Below are 22,136 nucleotides of genomic sequence, written 5' to 3'. Positions count from 1 at the left end.
GATGTAGGTTGGTACTGTCTACCTAGAGTAAAGAGTTAATGCTTCTGAAAGAATGTGCATGGGTCATCCATTTCTCAAACACCTTGTAGTGCGAGAATCCAACGGAGGAGATCGAGTCTTGCGAGGAAAAGTGCGCAAACCTCTACAGAGTGTATAAACTAATCATGGTTAGCCGTGTCCCCGATTATGGACGTCTTGAGTATCTGGTTCTTGCATTATCATGTTGATCTCAACACGTTACTTAAATAATTTGTTGGGTTGATGATTATTAATTTGGGATTGAGTTCAAGGAACCTTCTCAATGTTTTCAACAAACTTTGTAGTTAAAAAAATATTCCTTTGTTGTAGGGAAAAACTGGCTTTATGCAAAAATAAACTTAGAGCTTTCCACCAGCCAAATATGCATATAGTGATAGCTATTATTCATCATTATCCTATGGTGTGAATTTGACAGTACATTTAATGTACTGACTTATATGGCTGCAACGTCTCATGTTGCAGGATTCTTACGACGAGTAAGTGATACATTAGGGTTACGATTTCTGCACTCAACCTTGTCGTTGATGTTGATGGGAATCCACAACCTTGTTGTTTCTTCTGCTATATGGATTGAGGTAATAGTATTTACGTTACTTTATACATGTGATTTACCTCTGTTATAAATCCTCGAGTACTGTGTGTGTCAGCATACCGATCCAGGGATGACACTTAAGCACAGAGACTTGACCGTTTGAGGTCGAGTCGCTACAATGAAATGATTTCCTTATAAGTTGGGACAAGGCGTTTGTACTTGGTATTTGTATTACAAGCTCAATAATTTGTTGGTTCATCTCGTCTCGGTTATTTTTCCAGTTCTTGTACTTCTTTAGCATATCTATACCTTCTAATAAAGCAAATAGGTATTCTTGATCCGTCGTGGCATTTTGCAGACCCCCCATGAGTTTTTTGGTAATAAACCCGCGTTACTGGTTTAAGTTGGGGAAAAACGGGTCAAGTGATAAAAAAATAAGCGATCCGGATGGGAGTCAAACCCACAACCTCTATGCAGAGGCCTCGAGCGACCAACCGCTAGTGCACCATACACTTTCTGCTCAAAAGATAGAATTTTCTATAATTTAAATGGTCACCCTTCGTCCACTTAAAATAATGCGGTCAAGTGATAGAATAAAATGCGGGTGGGGGGTGGGAGTCGAACACGATACCTCTGCGCAGAAGTCTCGACCGAACAACCACCCGTACGAGTTGCTTCTCTGTTGGCTGTAGGCCCCTTATGGGAATTTTAGATTTGTAGCTAAGGAAAGCACGTGTAAATTCATTGGAAGGAAACCAGTAAGGTCCGCATTATAAGTAAACAACGGGTAGAGTTAGAGCTGTTGCACTACAAGTTCACCTGGCCCCACGTAAATAATCTGACAGATGAAAGAGGACAAGTTATTCCTACACAAAGCGTGGATTTTGTGCAATCATTGAATCTTAACTAAGTAGGGTTTTGAATTTAGGTCCCATTTGACGATGACTTAGAATGTTGAACAGTCTTGCTAAATCTTAGTCGACCGAGGGTTGGTTACGTCTCAGTTGATACTATATTCGCAAGATCTTACATCGAGATTTGTGCAAAATTTTCTTTTCAGTTTCTTCTTCTTTTTTGTACATGTTATGTCACTTGACCGAGACTGAAGTCTCAGTCGACTAAGACCTAGCCACATCCAATGTTGGATTATTTACCTTCCTATTCATTCTTTAGCTACTTTCAAGTTTTCATCGTCAATGATTTCCATTATATAGTTTAGCTGATAGATAAAGACATGAATTACTAGCAATTCATCGTGGCAACTATTGTTTTGTGGTGAAGCAGGGGTGTTGTGTCATCTGGATCATGGCCATTGGTGTCTGTTCCATAGCAAAGCACGAGCGTTGACACAAACCAAACAATGCATATATTTCTTGGTTGTTTTGCAAAGAATACGGTAAGCTGAAAGCACATTTTTCCAGACTTATTATAGGCTAGGCGAGTGCAATGATTTTTTCTCCCGTTGCAACGTACGAACATATTGACTAGTTATTATTAGCATATAAAAACTCTTATGTTTCTTGTTTCTAATGATTATTCTTTGGCATGGAAGACACTATGATCACGTATCCAGGCCATATTGCACGATCAATCTGTAGCCGGAAATTTGATCATGGTTACGACTTCTGTACAGTCCATCTCAGCAATAATACGATGAACTGTACACTCTAAAACCAATGCAATTCTCTCGCACCAAGCAGCTAATTCAGTTTGGAGCGTACTATCGCATGTAAGAGACCCTTTGCATGTTGTGAAAATAAGGCTCTTGTAGTCTCTCTCCCAGCACCAATTTGGCTTTAGCCGATCTGTCTGTTGCTACAAAATAACCGTCTGGGTTCAATTTTGTTCAACCTTCAGGTGGTCCGGTTCAGCTCCAATCATCACCTACCGTACTAGTGTGCCGCTATGCCGATGTTGAAGCATTTATCTATCCTGTAATGTGCAATGATATTTTTTTTCATTGACAATGTCACTATGTGGATATTTCTAGATGCACAACCGAGAGTTGATGTACTCCTAGATGAACATGCAAGAAGCTTCAGCCGGGGACGGGTCCTTGGCGTGGGTTATCATCATGAGAGTCATCCTTTATTTCTCCGGCATAGGTTCAAGCACACCGTGGTTGTGGGGATTAGCTGAACAGCTAAGTAGTTGTGATGGCAACTACTAACGCTCGTATATTAGGGCATGGCCAACGCTCCAACTTGGAGTGCTGCCCCATAGAAAAAGTCGCTGATGTGGAGGAGAGAAGGAAAAAGGCTAGTGCCTACAGAGATGAACGACCTCTTGCAGAGGAGACGGGTGCTTCGTCCAAAAGTGAAAGAAAGGAAGAGAAAAGAACCAGTCCGCTGCATGTGTAGAGGGAAATGTAAGGGAGGTATGACGCATATGTGGTCCGGTCAATTTATGCGTGCATTGGACAGAAAAAAACGTATACAATGGTCTCAGCCTACATGGCACATCAGGGTAAGATACATAGTGGCACATTCTTATTTATGCCATTCTTATTTAGCGCTTCCCGGCCGTTGGATCTGGCCCTTGATGCGTTCTCTTCCATCCGATCATGCCCCAGAAGGATCCCGTCCGTCGGATCGAACTGTAAAACTGTAGATCGAAACAGTACCGCGTGTCCACCGCGCGTAGTTTTGATCGCCCCCCGAGGGCATTCTTGGAATTTCGCTCTGAGGTAAAAGCCCTGCCGTCTCCTTCTCCCGTCGCAAACCTAGCCGCCGCATCGTTCCCCTCCAGCTCTCTCTCCCTCTCTCGACGCTGGCCATCGTAGCACGCCGCCTACAGCCGCTGCCGCCGCCGCCGTGCTCCTATCCACTTCTCCCCTTTCATCTCCTGTCGCCGAGATCGTTGCCGCCGCGCTGCTCTCCCGTCGAGCTCGCCCCTCACCGTTGCTGGGAGGAGACGGTTGACCCTCTGATTGTATCGACGCCGACGAGTTCGGTGGGCACCGTGTCCTTCTACACCGTCACCGGCGCCGCCTCCTCGTGAGATCCCCACCATGGTGAGCTCCCCCACCCTCCCCTTCCCACCCCGCCCCTCCCCCCTACTCGCCCTTTGCTTCGCACGGTTTCGGCCCCTCTGACCTCGGATTTCCGATCTAAGCTGCTGTTACCGCACGCGTGACGATGGTACTCTGTGGTGATGTAGGATTTGTGGTGATGTAGGATCTGTGGTGATGTAGAAGGGCAGCAGGGCAGCAGCCTCAACGCCACAGGTCTTCCTCCTCTCCCCTTCTCTGCTTCATGTTCTATTACGTCAAACTTGAGCATGTAGGTACTATTTAGATGTGTAACTCTAGATGCTGCTCAGATAATTTGCTTCATATACATACTAACCCTCTCCTAAATGATAAGTAGATGAGGCAGGTGACTTATCTCTGTTATTTTCCAAACCAATAGTATTTTAGTCAGCTTCAGGGTATGTTGAATATGAGAGTTAATGAAGATGATCGTTCTTTCTGTTGAGAGTACACAATCTGACTCATTTTAAAATAGCACCTTATCTTTATGAAAACACTATTTATAGTATGCTCACCTAATGAATCTATTAAACGATCTAAATACCACTGGTTCATAGATTAGCTTGTGCCACCGTTGTTTTTTCACTTATCATGCCATTCTTATTTATGAGTCTGGCCTGGCACATTCTTCTTCCAAATATAGTATACCTATCTATAATACGAATACTGCATGTGCAGAACACATATATGTTATCATGTATGTGATTACTTCTTTGGACACATCTGTATGCGTGGAGCCTCATTTCTGTAGTTCCTTGGCACAATGTGATACTCTGCATTGTTAAGTATACTTAAATTTGATTCTGTAGATAGGGTTGCTACTTTATATTCTGGTAAAGAAGAGGATGGTGTTTTGGTCCTGAGAAAATTCAAACCACCATCAATCTTTTGTCTAAATGAATTTCACAAAGAGAAGAGCAAGGGCGAACCAGGATTTATTGGCAGCATGATATTGTAATTGATGCGGTTCCAATATTTCCAGGATTCCATGAAACATTATGTGATTATTTCCAGTTTTGCAGTGGAGTGAGAACTAGAATCTTTAGCGTGTTCCAATATTTAATGCATATGTATCTTGTGATTGTGGAAATAAAAACTTGATAACCTTTGACCGCAACTACCAAAGGTCAATGACAAATTGATAACATATCTTTTGTTGGGTGGATGTGGTCTCCTTAATTTCTCTAATATAACTGAGCTTCAGAGAATGCCGTTTTATACCATTTGATTTCCCTTTTCATTATTTAAAGGAGGAGGTGATATTAGATTATTGTTATGGTAGGTGTAATCTTTTTTCTTCGATGGTATTATACATTATGAGTATGGAGTTGTTTCATTCCAAGTACAGAAGAAATTGAGTCTGTCTTGAATCTGTGTTTAATTGTTTAAATTTGTTGTCTTTTTGTATCTTCCTTTTTCATGACCCAAAAATAGCTGAGAAAGCATGCCATGACATCATTTGTTTTCCATCCTAGGCTCATTTCCATGCCTGCTATTATTCTTTTTTGTCCTTCCTAAACTGTATCCTTTCTTTACCGTTCTCCTTTTCTTATGCAGGTAACCGCTGAGGATGTTTAAAAAGGACACCACCAATAGCAGAGCACTCTATTGCTGCAATTATATGCAGGTACAAAATCAATGCTAACTTTGGGGTCTCCCTTTATGGCCTTTCCTGTGATCATAAGAGCTACAAAGAGACGCGTTTGGTTTTAGGTCTGTATGATTTGATGTATTTATATTTATCCAATGAAAAAGCACTTTGCTTGCTTTAGTAGATAAGAAAACTCTCTATTTATATTATGATATATGTACATGTATTATTTAAAGGATGCACTAAGAACTGCTTGGGATAGCAATCGTCGAGGGGGTATTTACTTCTATATTGTTTGGATCGTGTTTACACTATTTTCTTGATTGTAAAAGATCTACTGTTTTATATCGACCATGCATACAATGTTTACTTAGGGAATTCCAAGTCTGGAAGAAATTATTGATAAAATGTGTGTACATTCAGATCCTCGTGTGTATGTACACTGTAGTAAGTGTCCGGTTGTAATAAAACGTGAAATATTAATTGTTCCTTTATTCAATTACGGTCTTATTCGTTGTTCCTTTATTCAATGACAGTTTTATCGTGTTCCTGGTTATGCTGCCCATGCAGTATATGATTATATGTACCATATTTTATACTCTGCTGCCTATTGTTATGCTATTCTATGATGTATGCTTATGTGTTTCTTGCTTCTTATTTGTCCAGCGTGTGTGTATGATGTTGTTGGGTTGTTGACATGGCCCATGGTCCAGTTGCGGCTCATGCTCAAGGCACGGTCGAGGCTGGTGTTGGGTTGGTAGGTGGTCGTGGCCGTGGCCATGGGCGTTCTGCTGGTCGTCGTGGACGAGCCACTGGCTGTGGAGGTTCTAATATAGGGCGTGCCCCTATTTCTGATAATGTCGCTGCTTGCCGAGTGCCTGACGCTGGAGCTGAGCCTCTTGACAGGCGTAGGGGTGTGAGTCGGCGGGTGCCTGCTGCTGGAGCTGAGCCTATCGCCAGGCGTGGGCGTGGCGCTCGGCAGGTGCCTGCCGCTGGGCGTGGCGCCATGCCTCAACCAAGTGGTAGGGAGCCAAGTGGTAGCGGTGTTCGTGGCCATGTCCCTGGTCGTGGTGCTGATTCTGGGAATGCAGCCGCTGCTGTTGTCCCTGGTGGGGCTGCTGGTCCTAGGTTCACCGCCGCTCCTAGGCGTGCGGCGGTCCCTGGGATTGCTAGACGTTACGTGCCATGTCAGCCTGTTGGGTGTCCTCCTCGAAGCCGTACAAGTACGTGTGTATCCATTGTTCTTCTTTTATATTTTGTCTCCTAGGGATTGATGATAATTATTTCGTTACTGTGTTGTTTGCGACGTGGTTAGGTGATGGCTGGTTCCCTTTTCTGAGCTCGACCGTGGCTGCGGTAAATCACAGAAAACGGAAAATGTGCGTTGAGTTTCGGCGCACTCGATATGAAGGTGCATGAAAGTTCTTCATTTGTTGTTAGTTATTGTTGTTGGCCGTGTGGTGTCTTACTTGGTTCTGCATGTCCTGTTAAGAACATGTCGTTGATGGGCCTTTGCCGAAGGATTGGCATGGTTTCTCAGTTTATGTGAGTTCGGAGGTGACTGGGGTAGACCGCAACAGACGGAAAAGACGGAAAGTGTCGATTAAATTGTGACGTCCTGGATGCGAAGGTGCACGAGATTTCATGGTTTGTTGTTAGTTGTTCCTATTTGCCGTATGTTCTCTTATTTGGTTTTACATGCCTTGTCAGAGATTGTTGTCCAAGGGCATGTGCCAAAGGATTGGCAAGGTTTCTCGGTCAAGTTTGCCGAGTCCCTTAAAGGTACTTATTAACAAGACATTTGTTGTTTTGGTTATGTGATTATTTTCTTCCTTTTACCCTTTGTTTGTGGCTGATAGTTTTGCCGTTAGCTTGCTATGCAGATAGGTCGTACTACGGCCCTCCGGATTTCTTGTGCCAATAATGTGGTGCCTCCTTTTGGTTTGCTGAGTGTTCAAAGTCCAGGTCATCCTGGACACAACGTAAGATGGTTTATAATCGCTGTTGTAAAGGCGCTAAGGTATATATTCCTCCCTTTAAGGATCCCCCTGCCTATCTCCGTGAGCTCCTTCGATTCGATGGTACTTCTCGTGCTAAAAAATTCATCCGGACTATACGTGAGTACAAGTGTATGTTCGCTTTCACTTCGATGGGTGCTACTATTGAACGCTCGTTTGGTGGCAGCCGTGGACCTAAGATTTTTAAGATCAGTGGTCAAGTGTCTCATCGTATTGGTTCGTTGGTGCCTAGCGGTGATGATACACCTAAGTTTGCTGAGTTGTATATACATGACCCAGCTAATGAGATTAGACATAGGATGAATGCCTTAAATCCAGATGACAAGCCTACTGGGGGTGTGGATGAGAGTATTGTGGTTGGTCTTAGAGACATGCTTAATGAGTTTAACCCATTGGTACAGACCTTTCGGGAGGCGAGTAAGATGATAGAGGATCGTGGTGATGAACCCATCGAGGATATCTCGATTCGTATTATTGGACCTTCAGAGGGCGATAGTCCACAGTTTAGTTTGCCTACAACCACTGGGCTTGCTGCTTTAGTTGTCGGTGGTGGCTTCACGTTAGAGGCATCTTCTCGGATATTGTTGTTCGCAGTTGTTCCGACGGTTTGCAGCAGATATCTTCTCTGAACACTACATTCATGCCTCTGCAATACCCGTTGCTTTTCCCTTATGGAGAGAGAGGGTTCCAGGTGGATGTTCCTCACTTGATTGTTCCTAAAGAAGATGATGACGATGGACCTATAGATCCTAATCCTGCACCTGGAAGTCCGACCGTTGAGGCGTCCTCTTCATACCCTTCTGGGGGTGGTGATGCTTCCACAAATAGTTGGAATAGGATGACCATGCAGGATTACTATCGTTTTATGTGCCATTACAAGGGTGATCAGCCCAATCCATATTTATGTTATGGTCTCCTCTCCTCCCAGTCGGTTGTTGATGCACGTGCGTGCATCGATAAAAGTAGATTGTGGTATATCATAAGAAATTAGGACATGCTTAGATCAGAGCACATGCAGGGTATTACTGATGCGGTAGGTGATGGGTGTGTTGATGGTGATGCTCTTGGGAAGAGGACCATTGTACCTTCCAGTCACATAGGCGGTCGTCGTTACTTCCATGAAAATTTCCATGATGGCCTTGCCGTTTGTCGGGTGCACGGTGCGCCTAACATATTTACCACTTTCACTTGCAATCCCAAGTGGCCTGAGATCACAAGTGCATTGGAACCAGGTCAGATGCCTTCTGATAGGGCGGATATTGTTGTTAGGGTCTATCACATGAAGCTCACCGAGTACTTGGATGAGATTAAGTCAGGCCGGGCTTTTGGCCCCATTACAGCTGGTATTGTCAATGTTGTGCTCTATGTGTGGTTTTTTAATGATGTTTTACTTCTATTGGCTGGTCTGTCTAATTCAGCTTTTATGTCCTTTTTTCAGTGTTGTATACCGTTGAGTTCCAGAAGCGGGGACTGCCTCACGCGCATATACTTGTCTGGCGGAGAGGGGGTAACGGTGAGATTGGTGTTGAAAATATCAATTCATTAATATCTGCTGAAATACCTGATGCATTGCTTGATCCTCTAGGATATGCTTTAGTTTCTGAGTTTATGATGCACGGTCCGTGTGGTGAAATGAACGATAAATGTGTCTGCATGAAAAAGGGTGTTTGTTCTAAATATTTCCCAAAAGATTTTAGAGATACCACTGTCATTGATGATAATGGGTTTGCCTTATATCGATGTCGTGACGACGGTCGAAGGGTCTATAAAAATGGTCATTACCTTGACAATAGGCATGTTGTTCCTTATAATATGGCAATGCTCAAGAAATTTCAGGGACATATAAATGTAGAGTGGTGTAATAAGACACAGGTGATGAAATATCTCTTTAAGTATGTCATCAAAGGTGCTGACTACTCTAAGGTCATGTTAGAAAGGCTAAAAAATTTGACTAAATCTGGTTGTCGTACAGTAGATGAGGTTCAGGAGTATCTGATATGTCGGTATATATGTGAGTATGATGCATTGTGGCGCATATTTGGGTTTGAAATACACTTTAAAATGCCGTCGGTTCAAAGGTTGACCGTTCATATGCCTGGCATGAATACTATCTACTATCGTGCTGGTGCTGACCTCACGAAAATTGTTGATTCTGACTTCTTGCGAAAGACTATGCTTACCGAATGGTTTGTTGCGAATGAGATGTTCGAAGATGCTCGTTCATTAACTTATTGCGATTTTCCAACTGCTTGGACCTGGGACGCTAAAAGTAGGTCATGGCATCCAAGGGGTGGGGGTGAAAAGATTGGCCACGTGTATTATGTACATCCTTTGAGTGGTGAGTTGTATTACTTGCGCATGCTTTTGATGATTGTTAAGGGGGCTAGGTCTTTCGAAGATCTTCGAACATATGATGGTCGTCTTTATCACACCTTTAAAGAGGCTTGTGCTGCGCGCGGTTTGTTAGGAGATGATAATGAGTGGTACATAGCGTTTGATGAAGCGGTTGTTTGGGGGTTTGGGCATCGACTTAGACAGCTATTTGTGACTATGCTCATGCATTGTTCTATCAAGGACGAGATGGGGTTCTTTGAACGTTACTGCGCTAGCATGTACGATGATATCCAACATGGGTTGCGTCGTGCCCTGGGTAATCTAAACTATGTTGTTCCTCCTGAAAGATTGAGAAATATGCTTCTTGATGAGTTGGCTGACATTTTCTTGAAACGTGGTTCTGATATAAGAAGTTTTAACTTGTCGTCTCGCTCTGGTAAAGGTGAGCAGTCTGATGATAATCGTCTAATTCATGAGGAACTGTCTTATGATGCATGTGCTCTGTCTAAACAGTCCTTGGTTATGTTTGATAGTTTAAATGAGGACCAATTGGTTGCTTATAAGACGATTGTAGAGTGTGTGCAGGCGGGGAGACCGGGCTTTTTTTTTTGTCTCTGGGTATGGTGGTACTGGGAAGACATACCTGTGGAGTGCAATATGTGCTTTCCTTAGGGGCGAGAGGAAGATAGTGCTTACTGTTGCGTCGTCGGGCATTGCGTCGCTGTTGTTGCCTGGTGGGAGGACTGCTCATTCTCGCTTTAAGATACCTATTCTTCTTGAAGATAATACACAATGTGATATTAAAAGAGGCTCTAAGCTTTGTAAGTTGTTGATGGTATCCTCGCTTGTTATTTGGGACGAGGCGCTGATGACACACAGGAAATGCTTTGAGGCTGTAGATAGAACTTTGCGTGATGTCCTCTCTGTGGCTAATCCAGATCTTGCTGATATTCCGTTCGGTGGAGTAGTGATGGTCTTGGGTGGTGACCTTAGACAAATCTTACCGGTCGTTGAGGGAGGTACTAGGCCTCAGATCATTGATGCGGCAATCACGAATTCTCCGCTATGGCATTCTGTTAAAAAAATGTCGCTTCACATGCGCTTGGGTGTGCATGGTGCGGATACCCAGGCACAAAAGGATGTTGCCTTATTTAGCAGATGGGTGCTAGATCTTGGGGAAGGGAAGTTGCCTGTCATAAGGCGAGGTGATGAGGTTGAGGCTTCTTGGATACAGATACCGGACGACCTCTTGGTTTGTACGTCTGGTGATCCAATAGCTGCTATTGTTTCTTCTGTCTATGGTGGTTTTTTTTCATAACTACCTGAACTCTGGTTACTTGCAAGAGAGAGCCATTTTAGCCCCTACCAATGACCATGCTGAGGATATTAATGATCATATTCTTGCATTGGTTCCTACTGATAGCAGAGACTATTTGAGTGCTGATTCTATTGATGATTCTTCGGATTCTGTTAGGGACAAAGATGTTTACTATCCAGTCGAGTACCTGAATGCAACTAAAATTATAAATTTCCCAAATCATAGGCTGACTCTTAAGGTTGGTGTTCCGGTTATGCTTCTTAGAAACCCGAGCCAGGCAAATGGTTTGTGTAATGGTACACGACTAATTGTAAAAGAATTAGGTGATCGGCTTATCGAAGCTGTCATTATGACTGGCTCACATGTGGGTGATACTGTTTATATCCCCAGGATTGAATTATTGGCAAAGAAGGGAAATGCACCCTTTGTGCTTAGACGTCGCCAGTTTCCTGTTTGTGTGTGCTATGCCATGACAATTAATAAGAGCCAGGGACAGACCCTGTCTGCTGTTGGTATATATCTTAAGGGTCCTGTTTTTACACACGGGCAGCTGTATGTGGCAGTGTCTCGTGTTACGTCGAGGGCTTCTTTGAAAATCCTTATATTAGATGCTGATGGCAAATGCGGCTCTGAGACCAAGAACATTGTTTTTCCTGAGGTCTTCCGGGCCGCGGGGATGACTTAGGTTTGTGTATGATGGTAGTCTTCATTTTGGTAGTTTTTGGCATGCTTTTGTGAGTTGGATGCTATTTTGGGTGGTGTCATATAGTGTTGGCTGAATAAATATGTCGTCCCATGCGATGGGGGTGATATTTTGAATGTTCGCGTGTACTGGGATTGGCTTTATATATTCTGCGGTTTGGTTTATGTCATAGAGAGTACTGAGTTTAATGGTGAAGTTGCGTTTTGGTGCTGATACTTTTGTTGTAGATGGCGATGACTGATCTACAGGCTTTTGTTGTGGGGAACAAGAACCTGACCATCTGTGTGTATGTTTCGCATCTGTAGCAGCATTGTGGATCCACTGATAATGGTCCTATCAAACACACTGACATGGTCTTTTTGGATGTGCAGGTACATGGTTTCTCTAGACCCCGTGCCCTATGTTGTTTGTAATTTTCTCCTGCCTTTGCTTCTTGGTAATTGATGTTTGTTGTTTATTGGCAGGTCTAACATATATGCTGAGATTGGTGAGAAGCTTGTGCCTAAGTAAAATTGAGACAACCACATCCATGTTGTTTCTTGGCATGGGCAACCACATCTATGCTAATATTGGTGAGAAGCACGTGCTAATACCCTTTTTTGTGACTTGCATTGATATATTGATATTTTTCTTAATTGACCCCACCAAAATATATCTCAATGCAGCTATTCTCTAATCTAAACATGGATGACTTTCAACAGCCTCTTAGTTTTCATGCATTTAGCAAGAGAATGCTACTTTGTTACTTGGTTTGATAAAATAACTACAACAAAGATATATAGATCTCGTGTCTTACTCAATGTGTTCTATAACGATGAAAGCCTCTTTTATTTGCTAGGCTCCTGAGATCCTTTATAGGTCTCTTGCTGTGAAGCTTGTGGTTGGCATGACTTTCAAGGTCTGATATCCTCTAGCATGCAACCATTTTTGGAGGGACTCAAGTTTGAACTGACTGATTTCTTCCAGCATTCAATTCTTGTGAGGGTGGAGTTGGAGAAGGTGGGGCGTCAGAGCAGAGCCAGTTGCAGCATCCACGACCTCCTCGGGCATGACCAATCCTGCCAGATTGACCAGGTTGCGGGGTTTGGTCAGCAGTGTGTGTGGCCAGTGGTTGGAGCACACTAAATTCGAGGAACAATGCCGTCGTCGACCATGGATTCAGGTAGTTCCTGATTTTCTCTCCTGTTGTGGTGGTCCTACATGTTACTATTTACATGATGCATTGGTCGCAGTTGGTGTCGTGCTTACGTGTCTGCTATAATGCCTATGCCGCAACATGACATGTGTTAATGTAGTGTTTATTAAAGTTTGGTCAGCATGCTCCAATGTCCATATGTTTATGTTTCTATACCTTATGTGATTAAACATGGGGTTTATCTGTGTGTAACAGATCCTGAGAGTTTTGTCAGGATAGGGAGAGACACTGAGGCAAAAGGCAAATGTACATGCTCCTTATTACTTATCATAAACATTTTCCTGTGAGTTTTTTTTATTGTTTCTCATCTGAAATTGGATTCATAATGATGCCATTGTTACATCTCATTTTGTAGTAGTTATCTTCTGATATTATGAGTCTAGGGGATTATAAGTGCCATTCAACTGTTCACTCGTATGAGTGATCATGAGATGCATGTACTGTTTGCCATAAGATTCTGCTACTCTTCCTGTAGCTAGCTGGAGCTGCCAAAATAATTGAAGTGAGCATGTTTTATATTAGAAAGAATTTAATTAAACCAAATGTATTTTGCCACCCTTGTGGTTGGACTAATATCGAAGCAATTCCGTAAAAAAAATCCTGGCCACCAGATTATTATCCAAGCATTTTTTGACACGGGGTTGAATCTTAAATGGTGGATGCTTTGTCCAGATTGAGATCCACCACTGATGACAGCAGTCTGCTACCCTGCTCCTGTGAAGCTCACCGAAGGCCTGCCCCTCCCACCGTGGTATCCTCTCTCAGCTTGCACCTCTTCATGTGAGCTCCTCCTCCCAATTTATTCTTACCACTGTTTGGGTTGTTTGATTCAGGTTTCTTTTTCTAAAATTAAATCAAGTGTCGATGAATGAGATGGAAGCGTTGTTCAGGTTGAAATTCAGTTTATATTATTCAATCAAGTCTCGAGGAATTTTCTTTGCAGTGTGCATGAATTGCCCCTCCTGCACAAATTGTTATGTCTTATGGAATCTTTTTGGTTGTCGTAGTTGTCATATCATTGGTGCAGTTTTAGTTACGTTTTTTGGTCCCATGTATATCCAAATGGAAGAATACTTGTGGTTTGGTACAATTATATTCCAAGTCGAAAAATACTGTATGTGTTAGTATCGGATGATCCAAGTTGAAATTCAGTTTATATTATTCAATATGTATTCTAAAAAACATTTTCTGTTTGGCACCATACTATCATTCAACTTAAAAGATGGCTTAACCGATTAACCCAATTTAAAATCTCAGCGAAACAGTTGGTTTAATTCTGTTTGACATGCTCAGTTGCTCCACATCTGTTAGATATTAAATAGTCCGGTTCTTCTTTCTGTAAAGTTTGGCAATTTAAAAATCTTTATGGATGTTTGCTTTATTAGTTGTATCAGATGTTCTCCTGCTTAGTCTAAATCAGATAGGGACTTTAAACATATTCAGTTTAAATAATGACAAGCTTCTGACTTTCTTTATCTCCTTCTGTTATGACTAATAATGTTTTGCTTAATTAAATGTCATGTATGCATTTAAAGTTTTCAACTTTATTCATGTTCTTGTGTTCTGCTTATACTTTCCCAAGATAACAAGATGGTTTCTGGCAAACAATTATCAGGAACTTCAGCTAGGTATGAGGCACAATAAAGGTGGCAATAAGATGTGCGGGCAATTATCTTTGTTTTCGTGACCATGCTGATGAGGGTGGAGCTGCCATTGAGGCACATTTGGCCTCCGAGGTATCAAACCCTCCAACCTCCATTTTCTTTAGGATGGTCCCGAGCCCATCTCACCTTGGTCTTCTCTCCTCCATGGATTCGATTGTGTGCATGGATGAGGAAAGAGTCATTGCAAGAGGTGTTGGTGGAGACGGAGGTTGAGTGGACGATCGACATACACGACGTCATCTATAACTGCCTCTATGGCTTCCTCGGCCTCCATGTCAGCCTCCCTGCTTCACTAAAGCAAAAGGGTATAACTCCAGTTCTCATTCTTATACATAGTTCTTACAATATAGATCGATGATATATGATGCTTCCATGGTAAGATAAAGGAATGACTGATGCTATTTCCTGGCCTATGGTTGTTGACTACTCCCTCTGTTCCAAAATAGATGACCCAACTTTGTATTGAAGTTAGTACAAAGTTGGGTCATCTATTTTGGAACGGAGGGAGTACTATTTTTTATTGCCATGGTTTATTGTTTGTCATCTAAAAACTGATTCAGATGGATACGAGGGTCTTTTAATTTGCATCTGATCGAGATGCTTTGTTCCTGATTCATATTTGTTTGTCCATGATCTTCAGGTTTGCAGCGTTGTGTGGTGATGGCCCTGCCCCTGGCCAATATCGATGCTCATAGGAGTGATCTTTGGCTATGGAGGCGTAGCTTCGGATGGTCTACAACAGTGTCTGGTTTCTCTGCTGGCTCTAATTATGTCACGTCATGTTGGTTGGCATACATTTATTTCTGTATTTGGCACTTCTGGTTGGCTGATGTTGTTATGTTGTCCACGGGAACACAGTACTTACGTTGGTGTCTATGATAGACTTTTGTTGTTCTACTGCCTGCACCCTGTTCGTTTAGAAGATGAAGGGGATGGATGCAAACTTATGTATGCAATGCAGGATGATCATGGTAGCTTATGTAATTGTCGCTGGTCTTCTGTATGAATGGTTTGCTTCGATATTTTTGTGTTATTTTCTCCCCTGATGCACTACTGAATGCTTCCTCTATATGCACAACCTGGTCTAATTATTATGATCCTATGTACTCCTAATCCTATTCTATCATGCCGCATTTCCTGTAATACATCAAGTATCTATCCTTTGTGTCTACATAACCTGGATTGGTGCTTGCTGTTGCTACATATTTGATATGAAATGCCTATAACCCTTTGGTCAGCGGCCCATCAAAATTGACAGCCATCATAACTATCTAAATATTCCTCTGGCACCTCATAGGTATCATGCTATGTTGTATTTTGCTTTGTTAGCGGGTTGGGTATGGCTGCACCTGGTGGGGGTGCGGCAAGCTGCACTTATTTATTGTTTTGAACAATTCATGAGGTCAAATATCTGATGAATTACTTTCAGCGTCGAACATTGCACTACTATATTGTTTTGGATTTTGTGGCTCAAAACAGCTATATGAGAGGTTTGATCATTGAGCTTTTTTTTATTAATTCGTTGATACATTTCCATCTTGATATAGTCTTTGCATTTTCATCCTTAATAGATACACACACACACACAAGGGGGTTGGGTTTCGGCAAGTAGCACCTCTTTGATTAAGTTGTCCTGTTACATGTGCTAAACTTGCTTTCCTACTAATGCATCATGCGGTTTGATCTCCGCTACTTGGCCATATTGATTGGACCGGCACCCTCGCGCCAAGGCGCGTTGCCGTTCTAGTGCTACATTATGTTGTCCCTATTGTACATGCCCTTATGAAACGGAGGGAGTAGTTGAATAAGATCTACTTTCATCCTGAAAAAAGATATCGGCTTTCGTAATGTGAAAAATGTTCCCTCTGTAAATACAGCGTGACAGTGAATAAAAATAAAGCGTTGACATTCATGTTAAAAATCGAAATTTAGTGGAAAAGGGTATTTTTTTTCGTGAAATTAGCCAATTTTCTCAACCTTCTAGCGACCAAATGACGCCTAGTGAGTAGTGAGTCTTCCGGATCTCTCCTACCCCCAGATCCACCACCCGCCCCGGCGACGGCCACCGCCATGGCCGCCCCAGCCACGCCGCGCCTCCTGCTCTCGCCGACGTCCAAGGACCTCATCACCGGAAGCTCCTTCGCCTCGCCTCCTTCCCCCACCTCCTCCTCCCCCGACCCCGCCTCCCCGCTCGACGCCTTCGCCTCCGATCCCGTCCTCTCCGCCTTCCTCTCCCCGTCCTTCTCCCCCTCCGACTTCTCCTCCGCCGCGCTCTCCTCCGGCCTTGCCGCCTCCCGCGCCGAGCAGCTGCAGGACGCCATCCGCCTCCTCCGTCGCCACCTCCGCGCCGAGGTGCTGCGCCGACATCCGCTCCTCCTCTCGCACCTCCTCTCCCTCCGCTCCGCCTCCGCCTCCCTCTCCAGTCTCCCCTCCAACCTCCGCCTCCTCTTCTCCCACCTCTCCCTACTCTCATCTCACCTCTCGGCGCCGCGCGCCCACCTCGCGCTCTCCTCCTCCTCCCTCTCCAGCCTCCTCGCCACCGCCGACCTCCTCCTCCACTCCCACCGTCTCGTCCGCCTCTCCTCACGCCTCCTCGCCTCCTCCCCTGCCCCCGACCTCGCCCGCCAGGCTGAGCTCCATCGCGAGATCCGCCTCCTATACGAGGAGAAGAACCTCTCCGGCATCAATGCCGTTGATGAGGAAATGCGCAAGGTTGATGCTGCCGCCTCCAAGCTCCGATCGGAGGCCAGTGCTGTGATCGACCGTGGCATCACCGAGTCGAACCAGAACGACATCTGGTGCGGTCTGCAGGTGTACTACAATCTTGGAGAACTGAAGCCGGCGGTTGAGGGGCTCGTGGGGAAGTGCAAAGCAACAGGGGCGAAGAGCGTGACCGTGGCACTGGACATGAAGGCGATATCGATGGCTGGTGGTGGAGGCGGCCCTGGAGGCGTGCAGAGAAGCGGCACGCCACAGCTTGGTGGCAGTAAGAGGGCAGCGGATGCACTATGGGAAAGGATGAGGCAGTGCATGGAGGAGCTGCATCGGGCAGTCACCGCTGCATGGCAGCTGCAAACTGTGCTCACCAAGAAGCGTGTGCCGTTCACACAAATGCTGTTCCTTGAGGAGGTTTGGCAGGTGAGCCACGATCTTTGAATTAATGATGAGGATTTCAAATTGATGGAAATGACAATTAGAACCTAGATGCATTGAACATGCTCTATATCATGATTTTTTTGGTAGTATGACTGTCACTTGAGAATTATGGGATATATAGGCAGTCAAAGAGATACGAAATGACATATGCACACAGAAAATGAATATACCAGTATATGTTTAGGTTTCACTGTTTTTCAGTTCTTATGTTGACTAGACTTTTTTTTTTGACTAACATGTTGACTAGACTTTAGTTTTGCTGGTGGGGATTATATGGTATATCAAATAGCAATGTTATTGATTAGTTGATTACACAAAATAGTCCTATTTTTCCTCCCGTAGGGGCCTCTAGTCTTTTGATTAGAGTAGAGGTTGCTAGAGGGTGGAGCGTACCGCACTACAATAGTCGTGAGGATCTTAATAGCCGGTCGCGATTGTTGTCATAGTTAACGATGGTTGAAACTTCCTGGAAAAAGATTCGAACTGGGAGGGCAATCCTCCCCCCACTCAATCCACCAATAACTCCCATCTCCCAGCATCTCATTACCACCCCGTCGTCGAGAGCAGCCAGCCCTTCTGTTGATTGAAATTGATGATTCTGTTATCATCTAATAGTTTTCGCTAGGGCTAAGCTAGTGCATGCCTAGGATCAGGTATAAGATATCAGTTAGATGGTTAAATTAAGTACTACTCCCTCTGTTTTTATTTAGTCCACGTATTAGCTTTAGTCAAAGTCAAGTTTTGTAAACTTTGACAAAATTTATAAACAAAAATATTAACATATACAATAACAAATAAATACCATTAGATTTATTATTGAATGTACTTTCACATCATATAGATTTGTTATAGTAAATGTTTGTACTTTTTTCTATAAACTTGGTCAAACTTTATGAAGTTTGACTTCAGTCAACTCTAATATGCAGAGTAAATAAAAACGGAGGGAGTATCCTTTTTTTTTAGAATCACCAGAGGGGGAGCTCCCCCACCTGAATATCTATTCATGGTACCCAGCCTTCAAATGCAGACTAGACTGATACATTGGTAAATGCATAGCGCCTTCTAGCTTCTATAATCACAGCTTCTGTTCTTCAGAGTTGAAGTGGGGTGTTCCATGTTTTATCTGCAATCAGATTCTAAATTTTTCTATGTCACTGTTCCTAGTTCCTACATTGCCTCAGATTTGTTTACACTTGCAACGATAGTTTAATATATTTGGTATGTTCGCTTGTTTCCAAAGTATTGCGCTAACACTTAACAGGCACATCCTGTGTCTTGATCCCTTCCTTGTTCTTTCTTAAATAATTATTTGTTCTATGTGCTTGAACTTATACTGACAGAAATTCTTTTGCAGGAGGGTGAGCCTCTTTTGACAGAGAGAGTATGGGATGCGATTGTTAAGGCCTTTGCAAGTCAGCTGAAATCTGTCTTTACTGCGTCAAGCTTTGTCAAGGAAATATTTACTCTTGGGTATCCGAGACTGTTCTCAATGATTGAGAACCTTCTTGAGAGGATTTCAAGAGATACTGATGTAAAGGGTACCCTTCCAGCGCTTACTCCCGAAGGAAAAGATCACATGGTTGCAGCCATTGAGATATTCCAGACCGCCTTTTTGGCTCTTAGTCAGAGTCGCCTTTCTGATTACATCAATAGCATATTTCCTATGTCAAACCGTGGAAGTATACCATCGAAGGATCAAATATCAAGGCTAATATCTCGCATCCAAGAGGAAATTGAAGTTGTGCGAACTCATGGGCATTTGCTGCTTCTTGTTCTACGTGAAATTGGAAAGATCTTGCTTCTTTTAGCACAACGAGCTGAATATCAGGTACACACTATTTTCTACTAATTATTTTTGTAAGTCTGTAGGTAGTTTTTGCTTTCTCAATTTATTCATCAAATTTTAACAAATGCTCCTCATGTCAGGCTGCATTGAGTATAAGTTCCCAGTAATGTGTTTGGAACTTCTCTATACTTGTTTTTGCTATCGTTTTAGCTCTTCCACATTGTTGAATTTCTCCCAACCTTGGCTTGGGACATGTGTCGATTGTCTTGAGCAGTAGTGCTTCAGCTTTAAAGATGCTTTGATCTTAATCCCTTCCAACTAGGGAGAAGCATTTTCCCTTGGCTTCTAGCCATACGCATGGTGTCCGCATGCCCGAGAAGCAGAAAATCAGTGTTGTCTCCTTAGGCGATTATAGTTGTATCTGCTAGCTCATTGTCTTGAGCGGGTTGGTTTTTCACTGCTGAGTTGAGTGGGAACCTAATCAGTCACCTCCCGTCCTAACCTTTATTATTAGATGCCGCTCATAGTTTGATTCTTCTCATCTTCTGGACTTCAAAACTCCTGCTCACACTTGTCAGAAAATCAAACTTACCCATTGAGACCAATAAATATGCAGGTTTTAGTCAGGTCTGTGATTGTTTGGGCCAGCTTTCCCCCGGGTTGTGGTAGCTGTGGTTGCATCCATAAAAGTAGTGCTTTCTTGTTGGTTTCATTGACTAAACTTTTTGTTCTGTTACATACGTATAGAATGCTGCAAGTAACGGAAGAAAATAAATAGAGTACATCAAACAGGAGAAATCATGAGAAAACGCTGTCCTGTAGCACACTGCTTAATTTATCCCTGTTTTCATGTGCATTCCCATTCAGTAGTGTCAGCTGTCCCTCAATCTTTTCCTACAGAAAGGCTGGATTGCCTTTCTAGGGAAGTAAAAGGGGCACGCATCATCTGAGCCTATAACTGCAATGGCTATACCTGTTGGTGCTGCTAGATGACAGTCTTCTTTTTCATTGTCTTACTTATTATAGTCTTACTGCATGTCTATCCTTCATATGCATTTGATAATGCCTCTCTTCTTTCCTCGTATGTGCTGCCTTGTATATGTGCATACACTTGTGCAGTTATTGGCATCACTTCCATTATTGTGCGCATTTGCTGACATATATTTTGCTTCAAATGTAGATCTCTACTGGGCCTGAAGCCCGTCAAGTTACTGGCACAGTGACTCCAGCTCAATTAAAAAACTTTGCTCTGTGTCTACATCTCCACGAGGTTCACACACGTATTTCAAGCATCCTGTCAACACTCCCAAATGTTGCTTCTGAAGTCCTTTCCCCATCTCTCGGGGTCATATATGGGGTTGCTTGTGATTCGGTGACCTCCCTATTCCAAGCAATGCTCGATCGTCTGGAATCATGCATTCTGCAAATGCACGAGCAGGACTTTGGAGCTGATGGAATGGATGGAGCGATGGACAATAATGCATCAGCCTACATGGAGGAGCTTCAGAAGTGTGCCGTCCACTTCCGCAGCGAGTTCTTGTCAAAGCTTCTGCCATCATCAGCCTCCCGCTCAGAGACCATATGTACCATAATGGTTAGAAGGATGGCCTCAAGGATCCTTATATTCTTCATAAGACACGCTTCTCTTGTCAGGCCACTCTCTGAAGCAGGGAAGTTGAGAATGGCTAGGGACATGGCCGAGCTGGAGCTAGCCGTCGGTCAGAATCTGTTTCCAGTGGAGCAGCTGGGCTCTCCATACCGGGCATTGCGTGCGTTCCGCCCCGTCCTATTCCTGGAGACATCTCAGCTTGACAAGTCTCCACTCCTTCAGGACTTGCCACCCAGCGTGATCCTCCACCACCTATATTCGCGAGGGCCGGATGAGCTACACTCGCCCTTACAGCGGAACAAGCTGACGCCGCTGCAGTACTCTCTGTGGCTTGATTCACAAGGCGAGGATCAGATCTGGAAGGGCGTGAAGGCAACCCTGGACGACTATGAGATGAAGGTCAGGTCCCGTGGAGACAAGGAGTTCAGTCCAGTGTACCCTCTCATGTGTCAGATTGGATCTGCGTTGTCACAGGCCACACCTTGACATGCGTTCAGTTCAGCTGTGCAGCGTACATTTGTATCACCATCCTGTAGGCATTGTTCTTGAGAGATCGCTTGAGCCCCGGCATAGATTTTATACCCATGAAATAGCACCTATATTTCTCTTTGATCACAAAAATGTTGAAAGTACAGAGCTTGTGTTTCTGGTGGGAATTTTCATGTTCTGAATTCTGATATGTTTGATCATTGTACATCGCTGGACGACACCGAGAATCTGTGTGAACTGAACCTGCAAACCTCATGAAGATGCGTTATGAACTTTAAAGTTCTTTCATTAAAAAAAGAGAGAGTTCTGAAAGGCTTGGAACGAATTTGCATATTTTTTTTATTTTCTGAGAATCATTTCTATTCATCTCGTCAAGGTATTACATGTTTTTTGTGTGTGTAATAATCAAGGTATTACCCCGTACACCTGAGGCGATGGATATGCATCTTTCATTCTTTCGTCTGTTTTTGTCTGTGGGAAGGCCTGGGAGTGATTGGAGAAGGACCTTGATCTTTTTTTCTGTTACCGTGGGAAATTAACTGAACAATTGAAGTAAAGTTCTTGCGAAACTTAGTCCAAAATAACAGAAACAAATAGGATATCAAGTGATATGAATTCTTACAGAACTTCAAACAGAGGGATTTTTGAAGTGATGTGATGTCTTTGAATGG

General features: G+C 43.4%; 2 protein-coding genes across 51 annotated transcripts; both read left to right on the top strand.

The window, feature by feature from the left end:
- Window positions 1-3,275: 3,275 nt before the first annotated feature.
- LOC123130504 (uncharacterized) lies at window positions 3,276-15,463 on the top strand. Of its 50 annotated transcripts, XR_006463935.1 has the most exons (19): window positions 3,278-3,584; window positions 3,731-3,797; window positions 5,160-5,229; window positions 5,860-6,416; window positions 6,509-6,604; window positions 6,686-6,823; window positions 6,904-6,975; window positions 7,065-8,554; window positions 8,650-8,724; window positions 11,794-11,937; window positions 12,031-12,138; window positions 12,405-12,464; window positions 12,533-12,728; window positions 12,957-13,007; window positions 13,117-13,263; window positions 13,434-13,512; window positions 13,595-13,651; window positions 14,377-14,730; window positions 15,066-15,463. XR_006463935.1 is itself a non-coding variant. In XM_044550412.1 (10 exons), exons 7-10 carry the CDS (start codon window positions 6,922-6,924, stop codon window positions 10,215-10,217), a joined length of 1,833 nt encoding a protein of 610 aa, XP_044406347.1. In that variant the 5' UTR covers window positions 3,276-3,584; window positions 3,731-3,797; window positions 5,160-5,229; window positions 5,860-6,416; window positions 6,509-6,604; window positions 6,686-6,823; window positions 6,904-6,921; the 3' UTR covers window positions 10,218-10,840. The 50 variants fall into 50 exon arrangements, 9 of the variants coding, with proteins under 9 accessions (XP_044406347.1, XP_044406371.1, XP_044406358.1 ...); XR_006463955.1 differs by lacking the exons at window positions 12,957-13,007; window positions 13,117-13,263 and having other exon boundaries at window positions 14,377-14,497; window positions 14,602-14,730; XR_006463903.1 differs by lacking the exon at window positions 13,117-13,263.
- A 955-nt stretch (window positions 15,464-16,418) lies between these two features.
- On the top strand, window positions 16,419-21,655 carry LOC123130494 (conserved oligomeric Golgi complex subunit 5). The gene is made up of 3 exons (XM_044550387.1): window positions 16,419-17,563; window positions 18,936-19,409; window positions 20,548-21,655. The coding sequence occupies exons 1-3, from the start codon at window positions 16,496-16,498 to the stop codon at window positions 21,460-21,462; spliced, it is 2,457 nt and encodes an 818-aa protein (XP_044406322.1). The 5' UTR covers window positions 16,419-16,495; the 3' UTR covers window positions 21,463-21,655.
- The last annotated feature ends 481 nt before the right edge of the window (window positions 21,656-22,136 follow it).

The sequence above is a fragment of the Triticum aestivum genome, chromosome 1B (assembly GCF_018294505.1).
Source record: "Triticum aestivum cultivar Chinese Spring chromosome 1B, IWGSC CS RefSeq v2.1, whole genome shotgun sequence".
NCBI classification, from domain to species: domain Eukaryota; kingdom Viridiplantae; phylum Streptophyta; class Magnoliopsida; order Poales; family Poaceae; genus Triticum; species Triticum aestivum.
The sequence above is the reverse complement of the archived record's forward strand: the minus strand, read 5'-3'. Positions and strand labels throughout refer to the sequence as shown.